At 45.1% G+C, this 16,170-nt stretch overlaps 1 protein-coding gene across 5 annotated transcripts in view; it reads right to left on the reverse strand.

Annotated features, from left to right (window-relative positions):
• LOC118542926 (putative tetratricopeptide repeat protein 41) overlaps positions 1–16,170 on the reverse strand; it is an 86,934-nt gene that overhangs the window by 37,624 nt on the left and 33,140 nt on the right. For 4 of the 5 annotated variants that reach the window (XM_078076490.1, XM_078076491.1, XM_036103542.2 and 1 more), the window contains 3 exons: positions 14,358–14,597; positions 8,271–8,469; positions 7,249–7,427 (listed from right to left, as the gene is read on the reverse strand). In XM_078076490.1, coding sequence (XP_077932616.1) covers positions 7,249–7,427; positions 8,271–8,469; positions 14,358–14,597 — 618 coding nt within the window. The remainder of the gene's footprint in view (positions 1–7,248; positions 7,428–8,270; positions 8,470–14,357; positions 14,598–16,170) is intronic. The other variant, XM_078076492.1, reaches the window with a different exon arrangement.

Genomic DNA, 16,170 nt, shown 5'->3' on the forward strand with positions numbered 1-16,170 from the left:
GGAGGCCTCCTTCTCCCTCTCCTACCCGCCCTGCTTGTGTTCCTGCTCTTGCTATCTCTCTGTCAAATAAATAAATTAAAAAAAAACACCTTAAAAAAATATATACAAAAGCCAGTTGTTTTCCTATATACTGGCAATGAACAATCAGAATCGGAAATTTAAAACACAATGCCATTTATAATAGCACCCCAGAAATGAGAAGCTTAGGCATAAATCTAACAGAACATGTACGTGATCTATATGCAGAAAACCACAAAACTCTGATGAAGGATATCAAAGAATATCTAAATAAACTGAGAGAGGTTCTGTGTTGATGGACTGGAAAACTCAACATTATTAAGATGCTTGACCTATAGATTCAATGCAATCCCAATAAAAATCTTCCATAGATGTCCAACCAATCTTTGACAAAGTAGTAAAGACAATTCAATGGAGAAAGTCTTGTTGATAAATTGTTCTGGAACAACTGAACATTCATATGCAAAAAAAAATGAATCTAGACATTTCACCTTTTACAAAACACTTAGTCAAAATGGATCATAGCCCTAAATATAAAATGAAATACTATAAAAGTTTTAGAAGGAAATAGAAAAAAAACCTATGTGACCTTGTGTTTTGGTGATGATTTATTAAATACAACACAAAAAGCACAACACATGAAAGAAAATACTGATTAAGTTAGACCTTATTAAAATTAAAAACTTGTGCTCTATGAAAAGTACCATTAAGAGAATGGAAAGACAAGCCACAGATTGGGAGAAAATTTTTATAAGATATACATCTGATAAAGGACATCTATCCAAGAGAACTCTAAAAATGCAACAATACGATATGTAAAGATACTCAACATTATTTGTCCTTAGGGAATTGCAAATTAAAACAAGAAGGTATCACAGCAACCTATTAGAATGGCTAATATAAAAATTAAAAAAAAACTAACAATACTAAATGCCAGTGAGGACAGACAACAACAGAAACTCTCATGCATTGTTGGTGGGAATGCAAAATGGTACGGTCCCTTTGGAAGGCAGTTTGGCAGTTTCTTAACAAAGCTAAATAAACATAGTCATATCACACATCTGGGCAATCAGGCTTCTAGGTATTTACCCAACTGATTTAAAAACTTGCATGCAAATGTTTACAGCAGCTTTACTCATAATCATCAAAAGCTGGAAGTAACCAAAATGTCCTTCAATAAGCAAGGGGATAAACTGGCATATTCATACATTGGAATATTATTCAGCAATAAAAAGAAATGAGATACCAACCAATAAAAAGATATGGAGGCAGCTTAAATGTGTATTACTGATCTTCACAACTGCGTGCGGCAGCTCTGACAGCTTAAAAAAGGGCATTGGTGGTGGAGGTGGACAAGGAGACAAGTTTGGGAAACATTTAGGAAGTAAAAATGTCACGACTCAGTGATGAAATGTATTTGGGGAGGCCGTATAGGACAGAAAAGTGTCAAGGATTACTCCAACATGGTAAATTGAGAGTTCCTGGAAGAGAACCTGATTTTAGGGGGATGTTGTGAGTTCAGTTTTAGAGGCGTTGGGTCTGAGCAGCTTTGGAGACATCATCCAGTTAAGTTGGATATATGGATCTCTGGCTCAGAGGATAAATGCGGCTAGAGAAATAAATGTGGGAATCGTGTACATGGACAATCACTGAAGCCACAGACATTCATAATATGCTTAGGGTGAAATTACACATGAGAAGGAAAGAACCATAAGGAACTCAAACACTTAGAAGCCAGGTAGAAGAAGGGGAATTAACAAAAGAGACAGAAAGGGAGGAGCCAGAGAGATGGAAGATGAACCAGGCGAGTGTGTGTCAGCAAAGTCAAGAGACCAAAATGTTTGGAAGGGAAGGGCACCATCAAACATACCCATGGACACTAAGAAGTAAAGTCAGACAAGAACTGAAAATGTTCTTTGGGTGGCCTGCTCGTGATCTTGCCTATTTTTACTGAAGTGCTCATTATTTTCTTATTTAAGAGCATTTTACTTATTAAAAATATCAATCCTTTGCCTGCCATGTATGTTAGAAATACTTTTCCCAGTTATCATGGGTCTTGTAACTGTGTTTCTAATTTTCTGAGTTGTGTTGTTTTGTTTTACATGTAATTTCACGTGTTTAGACAGATTTACCAATTATTTTCTTTGTAATTTACTCTTTTGCTTTCTTGCTTAGACTCACTGACATTTTCTTATAGCTTTTTTAATATAAAATTTCATTTCTTTACATTTAACTCTAATTGTTCTGGAATATATTCTGGTATAATGGTTCAGGTGACTTAACTTTACCAAATAATGAACCATTATCACAGCACTATATATTCCATGATCCTCCTTATCTGAAAAGCTTCTATCACTTTTTATTTATTTATTTATTTATTTATTTGAGGGGGAGAGAGAGAAAGCGAGCATGAGCCAGGGGAGAGGCCGAGGGAAAAGTAGGCTCCCCACCGAGCAGGGAGCCCAACGTGGGGCTCAATCCCAGGACCCCGGGGATCATGACCTGATCCCAAGGCAGACGCTTAACCAACTGAGCCACCCAGGCGCCCCTAATTTTTTATATTTATAGCTGAGTCTATACCTGAGCTTTCTATTTCATTCCACTGAGCTATTTTTGCTCACAGTAGTATTTTTTAAATTATTATAGCTTCATAACATGTTTAAATAAGTTGATATTCAAATTGTTCTATTTTAAACTCTTACTCTCAGATATTTTTTTCTCCAAGAACTTTAAAATCATTTTGAAAATTTAGAAATGTTTTAATCCCACTGGGATTTCATTTAGAATTGTTTTATATACATAAGTCAATTGTGGAAGAACTGATAGATTTACAACCTTGAGTTGCCCCATCCAAGAATATGGTATTTCTGCCTATATACTAGAATTTTATTTTCTATAATTCTAAAGCTGTTTTATAAAAATAAAGATCCTACATATTTCTTGTTATTTATTCTTAGATATTTCGTATTTTCCGTGGCCATTGAAAATTGCATCTTTTGTTCTTTTAATTTTTCTGTAGAGCTATTTTTAAAATTGTTTTTAATAGGGCTCCTGGGTGGCTCCGTCAGTTAAGTGTCTGTCTTCAGCTCAGGTCATGATCCTGGGATCCTGGGATTAAGCCCTGAGTTGGGCTCCCCGCTCTGCGGGGAGCCTGCTTCTCCCTCTCCCTCTGCCCCTCTCCCTGCTTATTCTCTCTCTCCCTCTCTCTCTCTGTCTCTCTGTCAAATAAATAAATAAAATCTTTAAAAGTTTTTTTAAATAAAATTGTTTTTAATAAACCATTTTGTTCCATTTATCTAAAATATTTAGAAGTTTCCAAAGGTATCAAGGGCAAAACATCATATGTTATGAAAAGCTGATACTGTGTCATTTACTACAACCTTCAGACAAGATCCTGTACTGTAATGCATTTACCCTTTGCTCTAGTAAGAAAGCCTGCCCCTTAAAAGCAAAATGATTCTCCCCAACCCACCACATCTGCCACCTGGTGGGTAGCCAGTCATCTGTCAAGATGGAGCCATGCTGGGACCCATCCTTCTGCCACATCTGTTTGTAGTCTGTCTCTTCTGGTGTTTGACTTAGTCTAAAAATGCAAGTGCAGCCAGAAATGGATTTTCTTCACTTTGATGTGACCTAAGACTCTAGTCAAAACCAAGGTTATCACGTCACAGATAATCTATAAAAATTGGCCCATCCCCACCGAAGTTGTCCTGTAGGCTCAAAGCCTCCCTACTGGCCATCAGTCAGAGATGTAACTTGCCCAGATGCATCCCGCCAGGAGGGGCAAACCCGGGCAGCAAGTGGACAGGCAGGAAGCACCTGGGGAGAAGCGATTTCCAGACACAGAACTGAGCATCTTTTCCACCAACCTAACAAGTTAGGGTTCTGGTTCTCATCACAGCCACCAGGGGGCGCCAAACCACAGAGTCCGGCAGCTGGCGCCCTAAGCCGGGCGGGGCGTGCATTCGGGTCCTGGGTCCTGAGCTGGAGCACGGCCTCCTGGAGCAGGAAGAGACCTCACACACTCCTCCCCTCCCCCGCCCACTCCCCCCGGCTGATGAGCCTGCGCAGGCTCTCTTGTACTTGTACTGGACTTGCTCAGATCTTCAGGGTCGTCACTCTCCCCGACTCACGGTCCTCAAACATGCTGTCCCCTCAGCCCTTTGTCCCACGAGCTCTCACTCATCCTCCAAGTCTCAGATGAAATGTCACTTAGTCAAGGTCCCGCTCCTTCAGGCTGAACTTCTCAGGAGTGTCTGTGTTACGCTCCACCATCCGCTCCAACAAGGCAGGAACCCTGTCTGTCCTGTGGGCCGCGGCACCCCAGGCATCTGACACCAGGCACTCGGCAAACGCCGCTGAACTGATTCAGGGTATTAGTGGTAAACATTGCAAGCCGCCCCTTCCCCCCCCCCCCCCCCCCCCCCCCGCCCAGACCTCTTTATGAGAAGGGAGGGCAGGGCTGAATTGGTAAAGCAACCCCTGTGACTGCAGATGATGAAACAGGATTTCTCCAGAACCCCTCTGAAAGAACATTCCAGTTTAAGGGCCTTGTCTCCGCAGCACCTTAGGAGGACCCATTGTCTCTGGGCTGTGTGTGGCTACATAAGCACGGTAGGGAAAACAATGTTTGGGGGGCCCGGGGGACCCAGACAGCCAGCCAGACCACTGGAATGCCTCCTGGGACTATTATACAGGATTCCTGCTATAATTAAACCTGTTCCAATGAATCTTCTACTGCTTTGGTGACAAGTCGTTGGTCTTGTGACTTCTACATTCAGCAATCCAAAAGGGGGAAAAGTGAACCTACACAGTCCCGGAGGGACTTCAGGAAGCCCCCCACAACCCCCCCCCCAAATGGCCATGGGCTGACTCTGCCAGCCAAGGTGGAGATTAAGACATGAAGGCGGACAGCAGCAACGTGCAGGGTGACTTGATCACAGCTTTCCTTTATGAAGACTGATCAGAGGGCATGAGGGTCTGGAGGCCCAGACAGAGAGGATGTGAGAGGCTGGATGGAAGTAAAATCTACAGGACTGGGCTGTGACGGGATGTGAGGGGTGAGGAGTGAGGAAGATGGAAGGTGTCAAAGGCAGTGATGGAGGCCAGGACTCCCTGCTAAGGAGCCCCCCAGGGCCCAGAGTGAGCCGAGACCAACCAGCAGATGATCATACAAACAGCATGTTTGCAGTATCGCAGAGAGCCGTACCGACTCAAAGGGACACATTCTGAATTAGGCTCATTTACATCCAGAAAATCCTCACACACTGAAATGTTAGGTGATTTCCTCCCACTGTCAACCCCCAGCCCCCAGCCCTTTCCATCACCATAACAACCACGTTATGACAAGCAGCATGGCATCATCAGGAAGGACACTCACCCCCACCCAGAGATCTCATCTTCTGTGGGTTAGCTGCCAGCTTCCTATGACACATAGTGCTCTCCCCGCACCATCTCCCACCCCCATCTCCTTCCCACGCCCTACATCCCTAAGCACCAATACAATTCCAGATGCATCCTGGCTTTATTCAACACACTGGAATCCTCAGAGTATCGCTTGGGTCCTACCACTCAGAGGATTAGTGAATTGGAGAAATTCCAGAATTACATAATTCATACATGGTAGTAAGAATATCGACAGGGTGCCTGGGGGCGCTCAGTCAGTTAAGCATCTGACTCTTGATTTTGGCTCAGGTCACGATCTCAGGGTCAAGAGACTGAGCCCTGCATCAGGCTCCATGCTCAGCATGGAGTCGGCTTGAGATTCTCTCTCCTTTGCCCTCTGCCCCTCCCTCTACCTGTGCTCTCTCTCTCGCTCTCTCTCTCTCTCTCTCTCTCTCTCTCGCTATCTCTCAAGTAAATAAATAAAATATTTTTTTAAAAAAAGAATACAGGTAAAGGCTGCATGGCTAAGGACCCAAAGGGATGCAGGAACAACATAGCCCAAATCCATCCCTAACTATCTGGGACATCTTGGGCAACTTAACTTCACCTCTCTGAAACTCAGTTTCCTTAGTTTCAACCAAGATATTAGTCGTACTACAGAGATTTTATTAGAATTAAACAAAATACATATCAAGTATTTAACTTAGAGCCTGGCACATGACAAACGCTCAGAATCTGTTCCTATGATCACTAGGTGGTAAAACCATGGGAGCGAGGCTTCAGTTTTGAACTAGTTTTGAATGAGTTGGCCTCGTTCACCGATATATCAGCAGCGCCCAGGGAGTCCAGGGCCCAGGGAAGGTGCGCAGCTACTATTTGTTGAAAGAATGAATGAATGTTATTACTGTTTAAGAAGCCAGGAAATACAGGGAGAAAGAGACGCAGGCAAGGGGGCCTACTATGGAGAACAAAGGGAAGAAATACTGACCAGAGTGCTGTCCAAATCCAAGCCATTAGGCAGCACGTCGAAGGACAGCTGTCCCAACTCAGATGGGGGCCATCCTTGACAATAATTGCGCATCTCCAGGATGCAGTGAGGGGCCCTGGGGGGTGGGGGGAGTTGGGGCGCTGTGAGCAGACAGAGGGAGCACAGAAAGCAGCACAAGTGCGGAGGGAACATCTGAAATGATTCAGGGCTTGCATCTGTTTTGTTTGAACTCTCAGCTGGTCACACAGGAAAGCCGTCGATGGAGCAACAACAGTGCCCGTGGCCCTCGGGAAGCAGGGCACATATGCAGATGCTTCAAAAGGAGGTCAAGGCTGGAACTACAGAAGGCGGAGAAGATGCTAGGAGTGCGGTTGAGGCCATGAGAAAATAGAGAGAGGAAGAATGCGAGGGACGGAGCCTCAGAAAACAGCCACAGCAAGAGACAAAAAGGAACTATCTCAAAACTAACGCTTTTCCGGGGCACCTGGGGGGCTCAGTCGTTAGGCGTCTGCCTTTGGCTCAGGTTGTGGTCCCGGGGTCCTGGGATCGAGCCCCACATTGGGCTCCCTGCTCAGCGGGAAGCCTGCTTCTCCCTCTCCCACTCCCCCTGCTTGTGTTCCCTCTCTCGCTGTGTCTCTCTCTGTCAAATGAATAAATAAAATATTTTTTTAAAAAAAAACCTAACACTTTTTCTCCATTTCCTATCTTCGGAAACTGTTGGCTTAAGTTGTAGGTAGGAGTACTCAGAGAGGTCTGCTGGAATGACCAGAATTCTGTGGGGAAACAGGAGAACAGTAACTCTTGACCACGTTACATCCCAGCAAAACGGACTATTGCACCATAGCAACTCATTGTACCTGAGAGGGTATGTCTCTTCTTCACTTTATGGCACTTATCGGCTTTAATCTTGGCCACCGTGAATAAATAGGCCCCAGCAGCATCGTATCCAACTTCTGCTAACACATTCCAGTAGTGGATGAGGTGCAGCCTTGTCCAGAAGCTTGGGTTTTGGATCTTTGATATAAAGTCTGTGATACTTGCAACACGAAGTATTAATGTAAGTCATTTTAGTATTTCATGTCTTGAAGGAAACTATTCTTCTATTTGCCCCATTCCATCAGCCTATTCATAAACTCCTTAACTACTATGACTTTGGTAGGTCACCAGATAAATGTGAGCCTGTCACTCTTAAGCAGTCAAAGCCATTGCCACTCATCTGTTCATGAGGCCGCCTCCTCCAGGCAGGCTCCCTGAATCTACCAGACAGAGCAAGCCCCTCCCTCTCCCAAGCTTGCCGACTCTGGGTCTTTGCTCTAGTGAAGCACTGACCCCCATGTGTAGCTCTTTTCTGGCTCCATATACTCCCCACTAGATAGAACTGCATCTCATTCCCACCTGCATCCCCAGAGCCTACAAGAGCTGGGATTCAGAGTGAGTAGATGATACATGTTTGCCAAGGGGTACATAAGAGGACAAGAAGGAAGGGGGGGGGGGACAGAGAGGGGTAGACAGGAGGGAAAAGAAAGAAAGGGAAGGCAGGGTCTAGCAGGAGAATGTGGTCAGTCCTTTATCCTAGCCCATCTACAAGTCCTTCTGTCTCTGGAATCCTCCTAACTTTGAGAGGAAACCCTGTGGAGTCAATAAGGGCAGGGAAGGGAACACTCTGAGAGCCAGATGATCAAACAGAGCAACACTAGGAATCCATCAGCCACAGAAGGGGATGCCAAATGAGGGGCCCATCTGAAGGAATGAACAGGTGGTTGACCAAGTAAGTGAATGAATGTGCCCTGCTTAAGGGAAACGTGGGCATGTCAGCACAGTGATTAGCAAAGGAAGGAGATCTGCTCGAACGCCACCATATAGAAAGGACAAGCCTTACCTGGGGCTTGAGAGGAAGCTGCACAAGTCCCCCCAGGAGCCGCTCATTTTCATGTGCCATGGCAGCTCCTCATACACTCTCCAGAAAGCCGTCTGCCGTTGGAAGAAACGGACTAAGACTCGGTGGAAATGTGTTTTCCTGTGATTCGTTGGGTTCTGAAAGGTATATGGACTGCTTTCTCTGACAGGAGTGAGCACACCTATTGACAAATCAATTACAGTGGAATGCATCTGACTTCTTAGTATAGGAAAACACTATAGCAGATAACAGCTCTGTGGTCATAATTAGATACAATAAACAGGGAGGTTGGAAAAAACCCTGAAATATTAAAAATGTATCTTCTTATAAGTCCATCTGAATTTACCAAAGAATTAGTTACAGTTATGATCACTGACCCAGATTTTGAAAACCTAGGGAGCATGCTCATTTTTCAGGCTCTCTTCCCCTCCCCCCAAGAAATGTGTGTAACCTACTTTTTTCTATTTTAAATATACATCATGGTTGCCACCTACATAAGCACTTTCAAATATGTGAGGACATGCAGTTTGGAGAAGTTAGTCTGCACCTGGGTCTCACAGAGGCCAAGGGGAAGCTGAGCAAACTAATGACAAATTGGACACTACAGCCAAGATTACTATATTTTCACTACCAGAGAAGTGATTCCAACAGATCATACTACCCAGAAACGAGCTCCTTAAAAACAAAACGGTTTTGTTGCATTAAAAGCTTAGAGATACTTATCCTTGAAAGGCAAAATAGAAGTATTTTAAATGTTCTGCTTGAAGCTTTTCCTCCAAGATGAATCACTCTGCTGGACGGCCCACCAAGCCCAGCTCTTCATAAGAGCCGTAATAGAAGGTGAGCCCATTGTTCTGCGTTTCCATTGGAATGAATTCCATGTTTTCTACATGCTTGGAGAGACTTCATGCTAGCTGGTGGCATGTAGAGTGATTCAGAAACCCATGGAAGAAGAAGGAAACTCCCCTCTTCCACTGAGCAAGGCAAGGGCAATTTTGTGGGTCATAAATAGGGAAGGGGGTTGGGGAATGAGAGAGAAAGAGAACTGGGACAAATATCACCCTGCATCCAAGATTTAGAGTATTAAACACAATACTTAAAGTGCACAGAACACTGTCATAGAAAACAGAGTTTATCTTTTTACAAAATAACCGTGTGAGATATGAAAGGATATGAAAATCTGTGATTTTCCCATGTAATTTTACATGTCAACTTTACTGGACGAAGGGATGCCCAGAGGGCTGGTTGGGTATTATTTCAGGGTGTGTCTGTGAGGGTGTTTCTGGAAGAGATTCGCATTTGAACCGGTAGATGGAGTAAAAATCGCCCTTACCAATGCAGATAGGCATCATCCAATCTGCTGAGGGCCAGAATAGAAAAAAGGCAGAGGAAGGCGAGCTTTTCTCTGCTGGAACTAGAATCTCTGACTTCTCAGAGCTTCTAGTTCTCGGACCTTTAGACTCAGACTAGAACTTACAGCATTGGCTCCCCTGGTTCTCAGGCCTTGGACTTGGACTGGAACTCTACCAACAGCTTTCCTGGGCCTCCAGCTTGTAGATGGCAAGATCCTGAGGCTTCCCAATCTCCATAATTATGTAAGCCAAACCCTCACAATCTTTTTCTAGAGATCTATATAGAGATATATAGAGATAGAGATCTAATCCTATTGGTCCTGTTTCTCTGGAGAACCCTGGCTAATCCGATCCCCATATGACAAACAAAGCTACTTAAACTCAGAGGGACCAGGTGCTTGGAGAGACTTCATGCTAGCTTGTGGCATATAGAGTGATTCAGAAACCCATGAAAGAAGAAGGAAACTCCCCTCTTCCACTGGGCAAGGCAAAGGCAATTTGTGGGTCATAAATAGGGAAGGGGGTTGGGGAATGAGAGAGAAAGAGAACTGGGACAAATATCACCCTGCCTCCAAGATTTAGAGTATTAAACACAATGCTTGAAGTGCACAGAACTTTCAGTCTGGCCAGCCCATGATTGAAGAAGCAAGATTCAAACCTTCTGACTCAATTCCAGTGCTCCTCCAATTGCATGAGATGTGAGGAATGGCTCAACCACAGCATCATCCGTACATACAAAGTTTAGTACAATCCTCACAGACTGATTGGCTGACATTTCTGTAGTGTTGTTCTCTCTCATGACAGGCTAGATTATGCTGTTTGAACAGATGACCCCAAAATCTCAGTGACTTAAAACAGCAAAGGTTTATCGTGCCATCACAGGTTGGCTGGACCTCCAAATCCAGCTCTGCTCACTCTGGGACTGAGAGACCAGCCACCATCTTGAACATTGTCAGGAGCTCCAACCGTTGGACAGAACTGGTCACAAGATGCCACCCAATAAAGGGACTGAGAAGTACTTCCCATGGTGGGTGGAGGGGCTGGAAATACTGGCAATTGGCTGTCATGGCCACCACAGTGGTTATCACTGTGCCAGATACTACATTAAGTACCTTACATTAAGCATACTGAACATTTTTAATACCCTCAAGGCAAATACTGTGATTATCCCCATTTTGAAGGTGAGAAACTGAGTCTTAGAAAGTTAAGCACCTTTCACAAGGTCATGCCAATTCTGTCAGATTCTAAAGTCTTTGCTCTTAACAAGAAATTGTTTATAATAGAAGCCATGGTGATTGCTGGTAGGAAAGAAGGTAGACTCTGCCAAGCAGCATACAGGCCTGGGAGTGAGGGAAAGACCGTGAAATGAGGCTGCTCCTCTACCATGACCACAGCATCACCTGCAGGTAGCTCATAACTCTTCTCCTGTGCTCAGACCTCCAGATCCTGATTCCACTGCAGGCAAACACTAGAGACTGACATTTAGTATTGGCTCTCAAAACAATGGATATGGAAGCTTCTAGAAACAGCAGGGCCAAAAAACCAACTGTCAGGAACAGCTGTGCATTCATTCAGCAAACATCTATTGAATGGGGGCGCCTGGGTGGCTCAGTTAGTTAAGCATCTGCCTTCGGCTCAGGTCCTGATCCCAGGGTCCTGGGATCGAGTCCTGCATCAGGCTCCTTGCTCAGTGGGGAGCCTGCTTCTCCCTCTCCCTCTGACCCTCCCCCTGCTCATGCTCTCTCTCTCTCTCTCTCAAATAAATAAGTAAAAAAAATCTTTAAAAAACAAAACATCGGGGCGCCTGGGTGGCTCAGTCGTTAAGTGTCTGCCTTCGGCTCAGGTCATGATCCCAGGGTCCTGGGATCGAGCCCCGCATTGGGCTCCCTGCTCAGCAGGAAGCCTGCTTCTCCCTCTCCCACTCCCCCTGCTTGTGTTCCTTCTCTCACTGTGTCTCTCTCTGTCAAATAAATAAATAAAATCTTTAAAAAAAAAAAAAAATCTATCGAATGTAACTGGAATAGGGCCCAGGGAATTCAGACCTGCTTAAAGGTATCTGATGAAATGGAAGAATCCTTAGACCAACAGAATTCAAGACCACCAGGTGATTTGCATGGGTCATTTTGGGAAAGATGGTAGATAAAAGGCCACAGGGGAGACAGATGAGTCAAACAAAGGGAGAATTCATAATGGCTAACATTTCTCAAGAATTTACTACGGGCCAGGCCCACTCTAAGTACTTGTAATTACATGAATTAGTGATTGAATGCTTGCTTACTAGTAATAATGCTCTGAGGTTGGTTCACTTATTATTTTACAAAAGAGGAACCTGAGTACAGAGTAATGAAATGATGTAGCCAAGTCTTCAGCTAGAAAGTGGGAAAGCCAAGGCTCTCCCCCAATCTAGCATCAGGACCCCATTTTTACCTGTTACCATAGACTGGGTTTTCGGAGCTTTTACAGGGTGAGGGGTTCTAAGAAGAAAAGGAAGGGGCTCTTTCCAGGAAGGGCTCCCTGAGACCCTGAAGAAGGACAGAGTTTGGGAGAGGAAGCTTGTATGGCTCAGGTCTCCTAGAAAACACCTATTCCCCCTTTGGACAGCAGCACCATCCTGACACCTCGAGGTCTGGCTGCCATGGGACAAAGGGAGAGGGACCTCAGCATGAGGCTTTGTTTTCTCACGGTGAGCCTCACAGGGGCATTTGGGAGGTACCCACATCAGCAAGCACAAACCAGAAGGGCCTCTCTGGGATGACTATAGCCAACAGATGGGGGAGCCCATGGAACACTGCTCAGGGACTCCTACAGACACCTGGAGCAGGTGAGGACTTTCTAGGAGGCGGGTGGAAACCAGAATTGAAATGACCTAGCCTAGTCGGAGGATGTTCTCTATACACAAGGAATAAAGGAAATGATGTATGTGAAGTGGCTGGCACAGCGAAAGCACTAAATAAAAAGTGGTGGCCGTGATGGCCGGGGGCGACAAGCTACGCTAATGATCTAGAAGCACTAGAAGAGCATCTCCCAGGTTTTCGGCTCTCCTCCCTAATTGCCCTTTTCCTTTCCAACCCCACTAATATGCATGCATGCATACATGCACACGTACATGCGCACACACTCACACACGGGCACCCCCACACAAAGTATGCAAGACCAGAGAATCCTCAGCTCTAGTACCAGAAGGGGAAAGAGGTTGTTCTATCACAGCCCAGGGATCAAAGCATGCCTCTAAAGCGTGTTTGATAGGAGCAATTTAAGTTACAAATTGAATATAATACCAGACTATTAATCTCAAAGGAAAGGAGCATGCATGCACATGCATGTGACTAAGAGACTAGTCTGTCCCAAAATGATGTCAAAAGATAGCCCTTTACCAAAAATATCATCGCAGACTCAAGTCCTCTAGCCCTAGCTTTGGGATCATTTTTCTCCTTGTAGTTTGTGCTTGCTTCCCATGCTCAGGCCACATGGAAGTGAATTATTGCAATTACAATTCCCCGTGCCTCCAGGAAAGATGTATTCACGTCCTGATTCTACAGCATGACAAGCTGGGGTTTTTTTTCTGACAATAGTGAGTATTGCCAGCAGTGCTTTATTTTGGGGCTCACAGTGCAGAGAAGGGGTACAGCCTATACCCAGAATTTAAACAGCCACGCCATGGCCCTTTCGTTCCTGCACCTCCAAGAGTGTTACTGTTCTTTGGGAAAATGAAGAGCCCGGGTGCGCTGCAAACCATCAGAGGCCAAGTGAACAGAGGAGCTGACATCACACCTAGAAACATCCTCATTCCTCACCCTGCTCTCTTTGCCACATTATGTAACTTCAGAGGTGGTGGGAATGATGACAATGTAGGAGGGAAACAGTGGAAAGGATTTATCTTTTTAAAAAAGAAAGTGAAAGAGGACATAGTAAACTTAAAAGGAAATTTGTGCAGAGCTTAGCATCTTTGCAGAGGCTGTGATTTAAAGGTTTTTTTTAAGTCCTCACACCTGAAGTTCTCTGTATGAATAGAGTGCTCTGCCTCTAGGTCAAGTGTCTGTGATTGCCACCGTGTCTCAGATTCAGACCTGCTGTCCTTTCAGAGGGGATAGAATTTGATTTCAGAATTAGGGCAGAGACTGCTAATGCCTACCCAGTAACGACGTCCCTCATCTTTGTTAGTGACAGACGCCCACCGTGGTTTAAGGTAGCAACACATCTGTTGAAACCTCCATTTGCCAACTTCCCTGTATCTAGCGGTGGCCAAACAATAAAGTTCTGGAGACACAGTGGAAATGTTGGTGGAAACCTGGGAAAGCTCTTTAAAAGTAAATGCAAGCCCTTCTTCTCTTCATCCTTCCTGTTGCCCGAAATGCAATGGCTGGAGCTCTAGCAGCCATGCTGCTTCCAGCAGTCACGAACAGGAGGTGACCTTGAGCAGGCAAACTAGTGTGTGGATCAGGGACACAAAAGGAATGGGGTCCCAGATGACTATGTGGAGCCAATAGGATAACCTACCTCCAGAAAGTTCTCATGTGAGAGAATAAATCCTGGGATGGAAGCCATTGATGTCAGGTCTCTGTTACTCACAAGTAGGTACAAGTATTAATTTATATCACCATGTTTATACATGTTTATAGATTCACTTCTACTTGAGAAATGCCAGCTACAAGTTTTCCCTTGCATGCAAACTTCCCTTTTCTTAGCTAGCAGGTACTCACACAGACTCAAGCCTTACCAAGAAGCTTGTGCTCCACAGCATTCCGCAGGGACTGGTGCCTGAAGTACAGGAGGCCATTGGGCTTCTCCTGGACCCAATGTCTGGTGGCATTGCGGAACGCAGCCCAGTGCAACGTGGTCACTTTGTAATGATCTCTATAGCCCAGCATGTCCAAAATCTGGAATATCTCATCCTCAGTCAGTCCACAATGTGAGATGCTCAATAAGCACAGAGCATCGACCACCCAGCCATCCAGCGCTGTTAAGACAACGTAATGACAATGATGACAAAAAGAAGAGTTCCCACCTGCCAGGCATCATTCTAAATGTTTTATACGACTAACAACTTTTCTTTTAATCATCCTATAAGTAGATACTACCTAACTCTCCTGTCTTACAAATAAGACAAATAAAGCACAGAGAGGTTAAATAACTTACCCAGATCACACAGAAATAAGTGCAGAATGGGGATTTGAGCATAGACAACCTGGCTTCAGAGCCCAGACTTTCAGGCATTAAGTTATCATCTGTATTGTCCCAACTAATACATCCATGCGAGCTACGGTTCCAAACTGGCAAGCTGGTCCATTATCATACCACTGAGCAGTCTTTCTTGAGATTTGCAAACATCCAATTTGCATGTATGGGTATGAATGGCTTTTCTGTACGGTTGCTCTCTCGCCACATTCACAGATACCCCTTGAGGCAGCTATACCCTTGACTCACCTGACCCTTAGATTTTTCAGCCAGAGCTGCATTTCCCACTGGCTTTATGATCAACCAACTCAAAAGAGACCCTTAAGGCCATTGAGAGAAACGACAGGGTCTGTCTTTCTAAATGGACTTCCTGTACTAGGATTGGGGCATGCAACCCAAACACCTGCAATCGTTTTTTTGTTTTTTTTTTTAAGATTTTATTTATTTATTCATGAGAGAGAGAGAGAGAGGCAGAGAGAGAAGCAGGCTCCCAAGGAGCAGGGAGCCGGATGCGGGACTCGATCCCAGGACCCTGAGATCATGACCTGAGCCGAAGGCAGACGCTTAACCATCTGAGCCACCCAGGCGCCCCCAAACACCTGCAATCGTTAAGCAGAGGCAGCTGCTCAGCCCCAGCTGTGCAAGCTTCTTCTGAGGTTGACCCGAGTTTGACCAAGTTCTTCTTGGACCTGTGGCTGAGTGCCCTGGACTTGAGGACGGGTCAGTGGGCAGTGCTAAGAGGAGGAAAGTCAGCCAGGAAAAGGAGTAGTCTCTCGGAAGAAGGGGACCTGGGCTTTCCCGCACAATGCTGGACAACAAGGGACAGCCATGGGTACAGCCATGGGTCACTTTGCCTGCGTGACCCTTCTCAGGGCACAAAGACCTTTTTTTCACCTCCTTGCAGGTGGGGGAGGGTACACTAAATTTGCAATCAATTTTATTTGCAGAAATGCATACTCTAGAGCAAAAAATGGGGCAGGACAATATGTTGTCATGCCAACCAATATATCTCTCAGTCCAAGCATTTTCTGCTTCTTTCCCCACCCCCACATCCCCATCCCTGCTCCATTCTAAATTCATCATCCTTCAGAGAAGGTTATTGTAGCAGAAACTCAAGTTTCAGAAGAGACTTTTGAAGCTCATAGCAGAGATAACAGCCTTGAGAATAAACTTTCCTTCTCAAAAGACTGACTCTTGAATATCAAAAAACAAACTCCTGGGGCGCCTGGGAGCTCAGTCGTTAAGCGTCTGCCTTCGGCTCAGGTCATGATCCCAGGGTCCTGGGATCAAGCCCCACATCAGGTTCCCTGCTCGGCGGGAAGCCTGCTTCTCCCTCTCCCACGCCCCCCTCCTTG

Source organism: Halichoerus grypus, chromosome 6, assembly GCF_964656455.1.
Source record: "Halichoerus grypus chromosome 6, mHalGry1.hap1.1, whole genome shotgun sequence".
Taxonomy (NCBI): Eukaryota; Metazoa; Chordata; class Mammalia; order Carnivora; family Phocidae; genus Halichoerus; species Halichoerus grypus.